The following is a 15675-nucleotide window of genomic DNA, read 5'->3' as shown; positions in this document are numbered from 1 at the left end:
GCAATGAGACATACAACTCAATGTAATCGCCCTTTCTCTCATTTTCATTTGGAACTGAACGCTCAATTAGCTCTAAATGACTATTAAACAGCGCATGACTCCCATTTTCTACATATATTGCTTTAACTTTTGGTGTCTGGCCTCAAGCAATGAAGTAAAGTGCAGTGAACTACACAAACACAATTGGGCCAATAATATTCATCCCTGATGTAGTATGAAGTATGTTTTGGATTGACAAGATCATTTTGAATAATATGAAGATTTTAAACAGGGTAGACAAGTGTTAACATGGCCTTGTATTTTGTATTTATAAGAAAGCAACCGTAGCTCAAGTTTGTGTAAAAAAATGTGGACTTGGCAACCCTAAATGAGTTGGAACCAACATTTTCCCATAATTTGCAAATGGGGTGGTTTTTTTGCATTTTAGCTAGTGTTGTAGAAATGACATGCTTCACCTACAACCAGAAAATATTGTGTGAAAGGACAAAACATATGTGGGTCAACTTCTGCCAAATATATTCTGAATGTGTGCAAGCGTTTGCGATTTGACCACAGGCCTGAATATGCAGACAATTTGTAAGCTATCTTATGACAGAATTTGAGAGCAACGTGAATTTGATTCGAGTCTGTGTTGAATTGTGTCATTCCTGTACCACTAGCGTCACCGTTGGCTGTGTCGGGCTTGTGGGGAATCTCAAATAAACAGAGCAATGTTTTTATCACCAGAAAGCCACAGAACAAAAGTATCTTAACACAAAAAACACCTAAGGTTACGTTTTAGAAAGTTCAAAGAGGATAAAACGATGTTAGCAAAGTTATACAAACTTTTGCAATTAACATTTCAAGAGGAACATAATACCCAGAAAGCACATTTGCTTACTGTGTCCATGAATCATAAAATTCTCTTTGATTCATTTTTAAGAGACCTCTGTAATATATTCAAAATCATGTAAATTATGCACATGCATAATTAATCAAAATATGTACTAACGTTATTAAAACTCAAGCGTTCGATTAACTGCACATAAAAGACAAATAAACCTTTTTTTCTCTACGGAAAGAGACAGACACAGAAAACTTGTTTTTGTCAACGTTTTGCTTCAAAACTTGCTTGTGCTATTTCTCTCTGAAATACCACAAGATTAGATCGTTTTTTAATTAGATTTTTAGATCTTAGATTAGATTTTGTTTAATGCCTTTTTTTGGAGCCACTGTACATTTAATAAAAAAGCTTAGGGATGAAAGCATCCAAGTACGTATGCGTGTGTGTGTCCTCGCTCACCCTCCATTGAGACACCTGCGTAGAGAATAAGAGGCTCCGCCCCCACAGGTACGAGAGCAGTCGCTCCACACGCCCCAGGCATCCCAGCCCGTATCCCTGTCCTCGTCTGAGCGCGTCATTCTTGAAGACTGCAGGACAAACACACAAAAAACAATCATATAAAATAAATATGTAAGGGATAATGTACAGGCAGCCGGTTGTTATCGCAGAAAGGGTCATACAGAGGGTCTTGTATCACACTGAAGGGGCTTATTTCGTGATAACAGCCCCCTGCTTGTACATTATCCCACTTATTACACGGCTACTTGCCACATGAGAAAAAAATAGACATGAACTGTGAATTTGAAATATTTTTTTTCCGTGAGGAAAAGCCGTTCAAACGACGTTCAAATGTCACGAACAGGCAATTTGGTTTAATCATTTGATAATGTCATATTTAAAGACATATTTATATTTAATTTGTCCAAAAAACCTGTCAAAATGATTTGCTGCATCCGGGTTACCGTGTGTTATTCGTTTTGAGAGGTTGTTATCTGGGAATAACGAACCTGCAAATGTCGCGACTGGCCAATGAGAATCAAGCATTCCAACGAGCCGTGTAATAAGATTAAATAAATATCATGCAAATCTGAACAGCCAAATCATCTGCCACGAAATATACAGGTTGTTAATTTCCTTAACCGTACGCTGTTTAGAGTTGATAGACAAGTGCAGAAAACTGCATGAATTACCTCATGAATACACAATGGATACAGAATAAACCAATAAGCTTTTAAACATCGCCCTTTAGCCTAAGGTCCTAGTTTCTGTCAGGTATTACCCTGAAAACTGTTCCAGTCTTTATAGTAAATCGTAATGCTGAATTTACATTTTATTCAAGGAAAAACACTCATTCATTTACCTGTATTATTTATGTTTGGTCCACCCACCCGTCCCATTGAGGCTTACACCCTTCCAGACCAGCAAATCCCTCTTTGACGCCACAGTGAGCTGTGACCTTGAACATTAGCCGGCCTCCCAGCTTTACCCCAAATATTGTACCCACTCAAACTCCTGTCAGTTGATACCATTTCTAGATCAAAATATACTTTGAGTCGGGCAGCAAGCCCTTTTTATTTAGTGTCAGCTACTGTATCTCAATGTAGCCAAGACTTTCATTTAGTATTAAAATCATCATTTCCTTCTTAATATATTACACAATGCTTCCTAGTTTTCTTGTCTATACATCCACAAGCTCAAAATCAGGAAATCATTTGAAGTCCAGCATCGTGAAGGTGCACGGCAGTTTTCTGAATGCACTGGGATGAGGACAGAAACAGAAAAGAGAAATCCTTAAAGGGACAGTTCAACTAAAAATTAAAATCCTGTCATCACTTATTCAGCCTCATGTCATTTAACACCTGTATATGACTCTTTCTTCTGTGGACCACAAAAGAAGATATTTTGAGAAATGTACCTGTGGTTCCCCTTCAGTCGGTCTCTCGACGTTGTGTTGAGAGACATACTGGGGTTTGATCTTGAGAACCTATCATCTCCGAGAGGTATTTTAAAACACCAAAGGGCTTGGTGAATGGCACACGCATGCCAGTCCCCGCCCCGTGCATACGGGTATAAAAGGGAGATGGCGGCGGCATATGTCAAGCATTATCTCTTCAAGACTCTTCGATTCGTCGACGATTTCTACTGCTGGATTTACGATGCAGAGCAGCGGACTTCTCCCTCCTGAGAGCGGACTTCCCCTGGGCGTCTCGGCAGCGAGCTACAGACCTAAAAGAGCAATTTTCTCACAGTTACGAGCAGGTCCTGTGCAAGGTCAGAGAAGAGGGACATCAAGTACTGCTAGTTGCGCCTTACTGGCCCAACCAGACTTGGTGTTTATACGCTTTACAAGTAGCGTCTTTTCTCGTCCTGGTGTTCTTACCGTGGGGAATTGCCCGATCGGGTCAGCGTTGGCCTTCCTACAAGAGAGACTCGAGAGTAACCTCTCCCCATCCACGTTGAAAGTGTTGTAGCTGCTATTGCTGCTCATCACGATCTCGTGGAGGGTAAGTCTCTCGGCCAACATGACCTGGTCACCAGGTTCCTTAGGGGCGTGAGAAGGGTGAATCCACCTCGACCGCGCTCCGTACCCTCTTGGGACCTTAATGTGGTCCTTTAGGGCCTTTGTACGACCCCTTTTGAGCCCCTCAGAGACGCCAGTCTCCTTCATCGAACGATGAAGACGGCACTCTTGATGGCGCTCGCTTCTATCAAGAGGGTGGGGGACCTCCAGGCATTCTCCGTGTCCCATGGGTGCCTAGAATTCAGGCCCGGTAGTTCCCACGTTATCCTGAGACCCAGGCCAAGTTACGTCCCCAAGGTTCCCACCACTCCCTTTCGGGACCAGGTGGTGAACCTGCAGGTGCTCCCCTCTGGGGAGGAAGACCCAACCTCCAACGTGTTGTGTCTAGTACGCGCACTGCGCCTCTACTTGGACTGCACGCAGAACCTTAGAAGCTCTGAGCAGCTCTTTGTCTGTTTTGGGGGACAGCACCAGGGGAGGGCTGTCTCCAAACAGAGATTGGCGCACTGGATCGTGGATGCCATTACGTTGGCATACCGGTCCCAAGATCGTGTTGTTTGGCTATCAAAGTTCTTCAAAATATCTTTTTGTGTCCTGCAAGAGAAAGAAAGTCATAAAGGTTTGGAATGACATGAGGGTGAGTGAATGATGAATGCATTTTCATCTTTGGATGAACTGTGCCTTTAACATATCACGGTGAAACAAATTTTGTTTGCCCGATCTTTTTATAGTTCTTGTACAATTCTGTGGTACTAATTATTGTGGTCATGTGGTATTTTCATGCAGCATCAGTTTTAGTGTATATTTAGCTCAAGTAGGCAAAATTTTAAGCTCATATCATTAATTATGATATATCGCAAATAAACAAAAACTGTACAAATTTACACATTAAAAAAATTATTTTCCAATCGTTGGTGTCAGAAAATTCTATAAATGTTTGTAGCACAGGGAAAGTGAAGCGACGATGGGTGACTATGTCTGGAACTTGGTTCATGAGGACAGTATTAGTCATAAAAGACAAAAACGATCAAATGTGCACTTCTGAAGTTTAGGACGACAAATTTTTAGTAACTGTTACGTTAAACTGTTGTTTTGAGCTCAGTGTTATGCCAGTACCTTCTAATTTCTGTGTACGAGTAATAATACAATGCTATGAAATTTATTTTTACTTTTTTTGTGTACTGTCGTATTGAGTGAGTATTCAGCAGAAACAACAAATTAAAGTGAAACACAACTTTTTAAAAAATGTTTAATTGTGTATTCAAACAAGTTTATGACCATGTCTGTCAAGAACGTAAAAAGAAATTATATTCCATGTGTTCTGAAATCTTAAAACCAACGTTTTTTTGAAGCTTTGAAACCGAGGTCACTGCAAATGTTTTGTTGAAACCACAAACATTGTCCTTCAATCTTTCCTGGACGATATAACAGCATATGGGTTTAGAGTGACACAGACCCAAGTAAAATAATGATTAGTATTAAAAGACATCTTAGGATCTTTAATTTCTTCTGTGCAGAAATACTGTGTAATTCTGTGGGAAAGGTCACTTTTACATTCTATAAATTCTTGCTCATTTTAATTTGTAAAATGTAACATCTCCTCCGCCCGTGCAGTGCTATTTCCATGAACGTGTGTAGGTGCTTTCTTAATTTCACATGTTGGACGGCGGTCCTGGTTAAGCAGCCCACCGGTCGCTGCCAATGAAAACACACCAGCAGCGGTGGGCTCCCAATAGCTGGGACGTCAGATTTTACAGTGGTCCGCTCCCTAAAGAATAAACCTTCCAGTCGCCTTAAATGGGTCTCAAATCTGTATTGTTCTTCCTGTCTACGGCATCCTCAACGGCGGCAAACCTCCCCGCCAGGTAGCTCGACACCCGGCTTATGCCCATCCCTGTTCACCAAACCTCACAGCGATGGAGAAGAGGATATTGGCTCATGCCGGAGGTTAGCGTACGTTCACGGTTCATTAGCTATGGTTGTCAAAATCCCACTTATAAACATTATAGACATTACTCAGGGTGGGAAAATTAATTTTGTGCTGCATTTTATTACAAAAAATGTTTGTTTTTTACAGCTATGAATATGAGCAGTGTGTCAATATTCCCTTCAACACAGATGTCCAAACAAAATGTTTTAATTAAATGAGAAGTCCACGATGAAAACATGAGCGTAATGAGAGGAAATATAATCTCACGCTATGATTCTAACACCCCACCGCACAGCCCAGCGTGAGAAAACAACACTCGCTCCTAACCAGATGCAATGAGACACATTTATCTGTTCACACTCCCAAATAAAACAGAAACACAATCACGGCTATTCAGAAAAGATTCGGTGTTATTTCAAGGGAAATTTTACACCTATGAGATTTCACTGTGGGCGGGGCTGCGCAGTGTAAATAATGGCAAATAAAACAAACTAAACGTCCTGGGGTTTGATGTATAAACGTTGCATAGTCACAGAAATATGCGCACAGTACGCAGTTCTTCATGAACATATCAGGATTTATAAAAAATAAAAGTAATATCTATGCAAAATTTATTATGCGCACACCGTACGGATACTGTTGAACTGTGCGTATGCACCTGGGCAAGTCTATCTTCGTTTTTCAAAGATTTGAAAACTATTTATATTCTTAGTTTTTTAAGTACAAGCTGTTGCACAATACACGCAAAAAAACATATCGCCAATAATTGAATGTCTGCAGGTAGTCAATAAACTCTTCCTAAATCTATCAGACTGTTTCCTTAACACGACGAATGGTCACACGAGGGACAGCCATCGTGATCCGAGCTGGGACTTCCACTTCAGGTCTGTGTGATTTCCTAGCAACGGTGATTTGTATATTACATTTTACGGTTGTCTCTGAGATTAATATTAGTGACATTTCCTAAGAGACAGAGCTCTGGGTCCACTGGAAACGATGTGTCCAATATTCTGGCCACTGTACCACTACCTCCTGCCAAAATGTTTTGATTTTACATCATCTCCTTGCAGGATGCAGGAATGTACTTTCTTTAAGACCACATCTCAAGCATTTCTCTGCTTCCGCTCATAACTGTGTAGGTTTTATGGCGTGTAATTCGCTTAATAAACAATTTAGATAGTGAGCCTGAATATACTCTGGACTGGCTAGATTCCAAAATCCAGTGAGCGACCTAGGAGGAGTTTTTTAGGAGTGAAGTAAGGAGTCGGTGTAAGGAATAGTTCACCTCAAGATAAAAATTCTGTCATAATTTATTCACCGTCATGTCATCCTGACCTGAATGACTTTCTTTCTTCTGCAGAACAAAAAAGACGACACTTTGCAGAACGTTGGTAACCAAATAACATTGACCACCATTGACTTCCATTGTATGAACACAAAACCACTGACACATTTCTCAAAATATCTTCTTTTGTGTTCCACTGAAGAAAGAGTCATATACAGGTTTTCTTTCCTTTTACAAGGCTTTTGGTTGTTTAGACAGCGGACATTTGAAAAAGTTCAGGTTTTGAAACAGATTCAATGTCATTGCGATATTAAACCAACATTCCCATGTCAATCTTGATTTATCAACTTTCAACATTGAGACGACAAGTAGTGTCAGGGTTGTGGGCAGAGAAGAACCCAAGCGCAGGCAGGCAGTGAAGGGGTTAACAGAAAATATTTATTTTTACAAAACAGAACAAAAAACACCCACAATGGGGGAAAACGAAACTAAGAATAATAATAACTAAAACAAGAGACTTCCCACGAGGGGGCAAAATGAAAACAAGAACACTAAACCAAACTAAAGGACACGACCAAACGTCTTAAATCATAAAACACAAAACTCACGAAACACGAACAGGGCAAGGACCAGGAACATGGGTGAGAGCACAAACATAATCCACACAGTACATACGAACAATCCACGAGCACAGGACAAAGAAACATGAGGGTATATATAGGAAACACAAACGAGGGATAACGACATGGGGCAGGTGTGAGACATTAAACACTCAGGGAAGGATAACGAGGAAACGAGAGGAATGGGGCCAATGACAAGACACTGGAGAGAACGTATATTACTGTCAAACGGACAATAATATGTTTCTCTCCACACATGTGCCAAGAAATGTGTGTCTGGGTGAAATAGAGTGTTCTTCCTCACTTCAGAGTTAATTATTGAAAGAGATATATTAAAACGGTAGTAGCCTATTTATATTTAAACACATACAGTAAATTATAGTAAACTGTAGTACGGGAGTTTATCGATTTACTATGGTTAATCCCAAAGAATACTATAGTAAATATACTTCGGTATAATGACTATAATATACTACAATTTTAATAGACTTTGTCATGGCTCTGCTACAGGACCAAGAAAAACATGACTAAGGAAGCAGAGCCATGACAAGTAGAGTGTCTTAAACTAATGTCATTCAAGGTGAGTCCTGTGACTTCCAAGTTTTCTTCCGAGAAAGCTAGATGGTATTTGTAGGTACTTGTGGTCTACGAACACACTCAAAAAAGGATGCAACATATTAAAGTTTGCATACTTAAAAGTAAATTGTCAGTGTAATAGTAGTTTATTGAATTTGTGAAACATGATTACAGAATAAATTTATATTATGGATTGAATTTTCAAACATGAAATGTCAGGACAAGGCATTATGCTTTCCATTTATGGTTCTATGACAAACAAACTTTAATAATACTAATAATATTTTTTTACTAATAATAATTTTAACTTATCCAACATTATTTAATTACTCATTACTAAATTACTAATTCATTTGTCAGACAAACATATAGTTCCGTTCCGAATGAATGTCAACGGTCAAGCCAATGTTGCTGCCTGGGTGCTCAAATAAACCGATTATAATCCCGTCGGATGTTGCTAGTGGTACAAATAAGACACACTTGACCTTTAAAAAGAGTCTAGCCCATCCCAGAGGATTTTAGCATCCAGAACCTTTAACTATGACCGTCTCAGAATCACGACAAATTGGTCGGTTTGGTCTGTATTAATACATTTTTGGAGTCATATGATTACTCTGTTACCCAACTTCAGGAAGGACATAATCCAAAAATATTAGCACCGAGGCATGTTTTTTTTTTCCATGAATGTCTCATTACAGTAATGGAAAAGGAATCCAGTGGATTTAAGATTAAAAAAACTTCAGTCAGCTCCGATTTCTCTCGAAACAGAGTTGAATGTCATAATTAAACATTCACAACATGCACAACGTTTTCTGTCCTCTTTAGTGTACACTGCAAATAGTAATAGAAAGGGTCAATTAAAAACAGAACGCAATAGAAGTTCCAGGAAGCTTTTCATTTTTCTCTCTTATTTCTTTTCAAATGACCGGCCTGTTAAAACGAGCAGCATATCTGATCACAAGCACATGTTGTGTTTTGGATGCTGTTGTGCTGGCATCCCACCAGGCTAATAATTCCCCTGTGTCTTAGCTTTCACATATCATTTGTTTTTTTTCGAACTTTCTGTGTTGAGATCGAGACACAACAAGATTTCATAAGCTGACCGTGCAGTCTCACCAGCTGGATTTGCTCAGGAACAGTACGGTCAGCGTAGAAATTGATGCTATAGGCTAACTGGGTCATTATGTCCCATTGAGAATGTATGTTTGTGGGGATAAATCTCACAATATCATTCCTCTGCATTATTCTTGGTAAATTTGTGGTGTGGTTGGCACTATTCTCTTACATTTTCTTTAATTATAGGGTATTATATTATTATATTATATTATTGTATTATAATATCTCTCTATATGGTTAACACCCTTGGTGTAAACAGACTTTAAGTCATACATTTAAAATAAAAAACAATTGACCGACCACAATTATTCTTAAGAATTATAAATAATTCTTTAATTGACACCCCCCCAAAATGGAACGTAATGGGCTGAGTGTCTCATTCGCAATTGCAACAATGTGGTGACATTTACATGCTCTCGTCTCATAAACACGAGCATTGCCACATGACTGAAGGCAGTATAACTTGTCTATCTTCATCAAGATTCTTCCCACAGTAAACATCTTCAACGTAAACATAACAAATAAGGCTGATTCGAAAAATGGAACCACATTCGTCCAAACGATATTGTGGTCTCAGATAAAACCAAATTGCTTTAAAAAAATCAAACTTCAGTTTGTTTCAATTTGTCCTGCCAAAACAATTCACAGGAATACACTGTTGTCGAATACGACCAAACACATGCTAACAGACAGTAACTTTTCTCAAATGTCTATCATCATCACATATGTTTATTTAAAATGAGAAGGTTGTTTGTGGTGGACTGCTGTCATGTTCGTTGACGGGTCCCTGTCATGACGCCCGGGGAATGTACGTGTTGATGAAATGTGTACAGTAAGTACTCAGTGATCTGAGTTGTTATAGTTTTGATTTTCATTTTTGATTTCGTTTTTATTCATATTTTAAATTAGCTTTATTTTTAGACTTTTAGTTCTTATGTTAATTTTAGTTAAACATTTAGCAACTTTGTCATATGCTTTTGTCATTTTATTATTTATTTGTCAATTTTTTATGTTGCTACAGTATATAAGATTAATTAGTTTTAGTTTTGTTTATTATTATAATTTTAATGCTTGAAACTTATTTCAATATTATTTCAACATTTTTAGGCCAATATTTTAGTTGATTTCAATAAACAAAACGCTTTTGAAGTTTTAATTTGAGTAAACTAAAATAACCTTGATCTCAACATAGTACATGCAGTTGGAATCTGTGTGAAATGTGAAATCGAAAGTCAATATTTAAAAAAATGGCAAAATCAACTCGATTTACCCAAAATGTTATTATTGCCTAAATAAATTTCATAACTTCGTACTGTGTATTTGTTATTTACAGAGTTCTTGTAGTTTTTAAAATTATAGTTTATATTGTAGCATTTTCAATTATTTAACCTATTCTAATATATTTCTATTATTTTTTTATGATAGTTTATTTAATAGTTTAAGTAATATTTTAAATAGGCTTTAATTTTTATTTTTCGTGTTTGTTTAAGTTTAGTTTATAGGAATTTCCTTTTATTTATTTTTATTTTAGTTTTTATTTATTTACACTACAGTTATTTTAGTGCCCCCATCAGTTTTTTCTAAGGCAAAATTTCTCATTTTTGTTTGGTTTAAGTTTTTTTGAATAATATTTAAACTTTTATTTAAATATTAGATACATAACAATATTAGATAACGATAATACATTTTTATTTGTCGCAATTTCTCCTAATCAATTTTGGTAAAAATGTAAAGTGTGAAGTACATCAAATATGACACATCCGGTTCAATGGCACTGAGGTTTATTGCCGCCACAACAACTCAAGAGCGTTCACAAGTATGTTCCATGGGCCGCGCGTTTCCAAAGCAACTCTGACCGAGCGTTCTTACAGCCTCAGTCGCACAAACACACACAATCAAACACACAGTGGCTGGACCGGTCGGACAGTGAGTGGGTGTGAGAAGGTGATAAGCATCCCATCGGCTACACATTCTCCGGCGGGATGTGGCCTCCTCCGAGTCTCCCACAGACCACCAGCGGAACTGCCATCAATCATATCTCTCCCGGCTCCAGATGTGGGTGGGTGGTGGAGAGATCAACAGGTCCATGAGATTCTCGTCAAACTCTGGACGGAAAACGGTGGCGTCCGGGGACTCGGCTAAACAACACTAACATCTGCGTGACCTGGCTGCTCTACGCAAACTACATGAGTGCAGAAATAAGAGGAATAGGACATTTAATGAATTATAATTCTGTCATTATTTGTTCATCGTCATGTCGTTCAAAACACAAAAGATTGCTTCTTTTTTGGGCACCTAAACGTGGTAGTATCTCAGTTGACCTCTAATGACTCTCCTGAGGCTCCAGCGCATTGTTTTTCTACCAGTTCTTTACTGTTATGGTATTACATATTGTAAGAGAAACAAGATCTGTAAGTGGTTTTGTGTGCGTGTTGTTTTGTGTTTTTGTGGTTTTCCAATAAACACAGTAAAGATGTTTTGGAGAATGTTCAAGCCGTCTTCCATGTATGAAATCGTTTGGCTGTCAAGCTCCAAACAAGCGTCATGCAGTCCAGAGATCAGGTGAAGAGAAAACCTGTCAATTCAGTTGGTTTTATTGACGTAATGATGTCGATCCTTCAGCCAAAATACATTTTCTATGAAGCACAGAGAAAAAGTGAAAATGTGGTCACTGTCTTCCCTAACTGAATGAAAAAGAAAAAACATAAAGCATCGTCGTTTGTGTTGATAAAAAAGTAAATACAGATGACTTGAGTCAGGGGGAGTATGTCACAAAATGATCATTTTTGGTTGAACTAAACAAGGTACGAAAGTGAGAACAAAACTAGAAACGTTTTCAAGAAAACCAACTTAATGACCCAGTGTCATTCATTTCTTCCTCTGTGGGAGTGATCACTCAAACAAGGCACCGTCTTAAAATTTCTTTTTTTTTTAAACAGACACACAATTGCATTCTGTTAGTGATGTGGAGATCAAAGTGGTCATAGAAGTGTAAAATAATTCACCTTTGGATGTGTTTGTTATAGTGATTCCAGGAATTACTGACGCCCATGTATACGTGGTCAGTGTTGTTTTGAGCTCCAGAAACACACAGAAAAAATACAGACGTAGATGGAGAAAGAAGCAGAGACTGAGATAAAAAAAACTTCCAGGACTCTAGTAAGCTGTCTTGCTGTCTATTACCTACACAAACTGCATCTCTAACAACTCTGTACAACACCGTAGAACGCAAAAGATTCACCTTCCGTTTTTTTTTATCAAAACATCCGTAAAACAACATACATTTATTTGATAAAAAATATACTAAAGACTATATATTGACATGTTTTAGGGGTATAACAGTGTGGCACAAAATTGAATGATACAAAAAATATTCAATATGCAATTGTTTATGCTATTGGTTGAGCTTTTTGCTTTTACTGTTTTTTAGCTTTCTAAATAATTTTATTTAATTTAATTTTATATATTTTTTATAATTTTAACTATATTTTTTTCTTCATTTTAATTTAGTTTTATTTTTCAGTGACAGATCTATTCAGTTTTAATACTTTCCATACAGAAGGTTCCATTAAACCTTGAATGTTGTCAATTATATAATGCATAATAAAACAATTATTGAAAGTTGTTGAATTTCAAGGCATTTTTAATTTTTGTTAGTAATATTGTCATATAATTCAATCTTATACCCAGTATGTAGATAAGTGTTTTGATACACTCCTTGTTTTCGATAGTTTACTGTTCAAAGGTTAAGTTTCCTTTTTTGAGCTTTGTGTATGCTTTAAAAGAAAACAAAGAAAACAAAATTTGCAATAAAAATGTAAATATTCAATATATTTTCAAATGTTTGTATAAGCTACTTCAAAAGATGTAAACACTGGTCCAGAAGCACTTCCACAGATGTGAAGACAAGCTAACACTGGCAATGATCTCTAAAGACATAATAAAGAATAACATAGGTGCTATTTATTGACACTTCATGCAAGTGAGAATAGCCATCTTCATTTGCAGCCAATATCTTCAGACCAGACAATAGAGACATAGTTTGGGTATTGTGAAGGGCGTCTCATGTTTTTAGAGCAAAACCACAGAACTCTTCATGTGAGAACTGGCACATTGATTCATTGCGTTGTCAGCACCCAGCTACCACCAGCACCTGTACTGTAAAGTGAATTAACATCATCTTGCTCTTAATATTAACTGGCTGATTAATATGACACTAGGCCTGCATTACGTTTCACTCCATAGTGCATCAAAACCATACCATACTTAATGTGTGACATTATTGGAGAGCTGGGTAATCTCTTGGCCTATTAAATAAATTTTAAAGTAGGCCTGCGCACACAGCGAATTCTGCTATGTGGAGCCAACCACAAAAGACGCAACAGAAATAGACTTTCTGGTGGTGCCAGGGCATGACTATGTTGGTGCAGCAGAGCTCTGGGTGGTTGCCAAGGTGTTGCTATGTAACTGTAAATGTAATATGATTGTTTGCATGTTACCATGTAGTTGCTAGGTTCTTCTAAATGGTTACTAGGGTGTCATGGGTGGTTGCCAGGGCATGGCTATGTGGTTGCGATGGTAGTCTGGGTGGTTGCCAAGGTGTTGCTATATAACTGCAAAGGTTTTCTGATAGTTAGTTTGCTGTTATGCAGATGCTACATTGTTCTAAATGGTTACTAGGCTGTTATGGGTGGTTGCATGACTGTGTGGTCACAACAGTGTTCTAATTGGTGCTCTGGGTGGTTATCAACGTGTTGTTCTGTAATTGTAAAAGGCATTCTGATTGTTGGAATGCAGCGATGCAGTTGCTAGGTTGTTCTAAATTATTAGTAGGGTGTTGTGGATGGTTGCCATGGTATGGATTGCACACTATCTGGCTGGTTTTCAAGGTGTTGCTGTGTAACTGCAAACATGTTTTGATTTTTGCATGTTACCATGCAGTTGCTAAGTTGTTCTACATGGTTACTTGGCTATTCTGGGGGTTGCCAGGGCATCACTATGCGGTTGCAATAGTGCTCTGGGTGGTTGTTAAGGTGCTCAGGGTGGTTGTCAAGGTGTTTCTATGTAATGTAAAATGTGTTCTGATTGTTAGACTGCTGCTGTGCAGTTCCTAGGTTGATCTAAATGGTTACTAGGGTTTTCTGGCTGGTTGCTAAGGCATGGCTATGAGGGTATGGAGCTCTTGGTGGTTTCCAAAGTGTTGCTATGTAATTGCAAAGGTTTTCAAATTGTTAGAAAGTTGCTTTGCAGTTGCTAGAAGTTGTTCTAAAGGATTCAAAGTAAAAAATCTGTACATCTGTGATAGAAAAAAATTATTGCTTTGAGGCACAGAACATTCACCGAAGTTTTAATGTGTAGTGTGTATCATGTAAACAGCTTTAGACTTTGAATTGGCACTAAACCATGTGTGTTGCATATAGCTTTAAAATTGTATCTGCCTGGAGTGTGTTGATGGGCAACAACTGAATTAAAAATGGCAGAAAAATGCAGAACGTAAACCTAAATGTTTTGGGTTGTTCTTTCATTCCACGCTTTCGTGAATCCCCTGACAAAATCAGGAATTCTCATTAGGATCCGTGTATAGTAAGACGTCCTAATGGTGCAATTTACGTCTTCTCCAAAATGACTGAGTTTCACCATGAAGCTAATAAGCGTGATCCATGACAGCTCTGGGATTTGAGGTCTGTTAAATCGAGATTTACAGATTAGATGAATTCTTCTGACCTATTTGGCTCCGAACGCTGTGAATTGGAGACAGCTGTGACGTACTCTGCGAAGGAAAGAATTCCAATATGATGTGAATTTCCTGGAGCGTAAGCATCCATTAGCAGGTGCTAACTGTCCTATAAAAGTCAGCGAGGCCGAAAAAACGCAGAGATCTGCGATCATCAAAATGTGAGAACAGACATAAACCAATCGCAGCGTCGACTGAAACCGGATCCACAAAAAACTCGACTCCCGCCGTAATGAAATGCTAAAAATGAGAAAACCTCCCCGCCTCTTGGTCTGTCGGAATATGGAGACCGCTCCAAGAACGCTCATCGAACAATTCAGACTGGGAGGTCTGTTTTGATTTAAAGACCTCTTCCTAGCCTACTCAAGGTTAAATAAAGCTAGAGCCGTTTCCAAACTAATAACTCTTTATCACGGACAAGATCAGTATGATGGGGAAAAAACGAAACATAAAGGAACTCATTTATTTTTCTCTTTGACATTCACTCTGGGATTTCAGTTACAGCCACATAGTCACGTTTAGGAAAAAGAAGACAGCGTGTAATAAGTCTGTCATATAAAATGACTGCACTGGGGTGTCTTGCGCCGCCCTGCTGGTGCCAACACAAAAGGACAGTTTGTGAGAAAGCTGTGGAAAAACACGTTTACAGTTCATAGCCATTTTTGGAAAAGCCAAACAGCTTTCAAACCCGTAATGTTCCTCCCAAATGCATCTCCACAGGTCTCAAGGTACTGTAACAGTACAAGGTAACAACATTCAGAACACACACAGTCTGACACAAGCGTCATAGAATGACCCAGAACATTTCCTGCTGGTGTAAATCTGTCAAGAGGAAATGTTCAGGGTCAACATCCTTTGCTGATTATGGAACATCATTCCTACCAATGAATTGCTTAGATTTAAGGTTGAGTACTGTGTCTATGTAGTCCCACGGACCACCTACAGTTCAGTTCGTTCATTAACTGAAAGGCTAGAAAAAATAGAAAAATCTAGTACACGTTTCCCCACAATGCAGTGAAATTGTTGAGGTAAAATAATGTGGATTTGGGTAAACTGATGAGAAATGCTTG

At 38.2% G+C, this 15675-nt stretch overlaps 1 protein-coding gene across 1 annotated transcript in view; it reads right to left on the bottom strand.

The window, feature by feature from the left end:
* The window catches only part of adamtsl3 (ADAMTS-like 3), a 130770-nt gene that overhangs the window by 56299 nt on the left and 58796 nt on the right, over nt 1–15675 (bottom strand). The window contains 1 exon segment of the mRNA XM_057358154.1: nt 1283–1410. Coding sequence (XP_057214137.1) covers nt 1283–1410 — 128 coding nt within the window.

The sequence above is a fragment of the Triplophysa rosa genome, linkage group LG1 (genome assembly GCF_024868665.1).
Source record: "Triplophysa rosa linkage group LG1, Trosa_1v2, whole genome shotgun sequence".
Classification (NCBI taxonomy): Eukaryota; Metazoa; Chordata; class Actinopteri; order Cypriniformes; family Nemacheilidae; genus Triplophysa; species Triplophysa rosa.
Note: the sequence above shows the minus strand (reverse complement) of the source record. Positions and strands in the feature narration are given on the sequence as shown.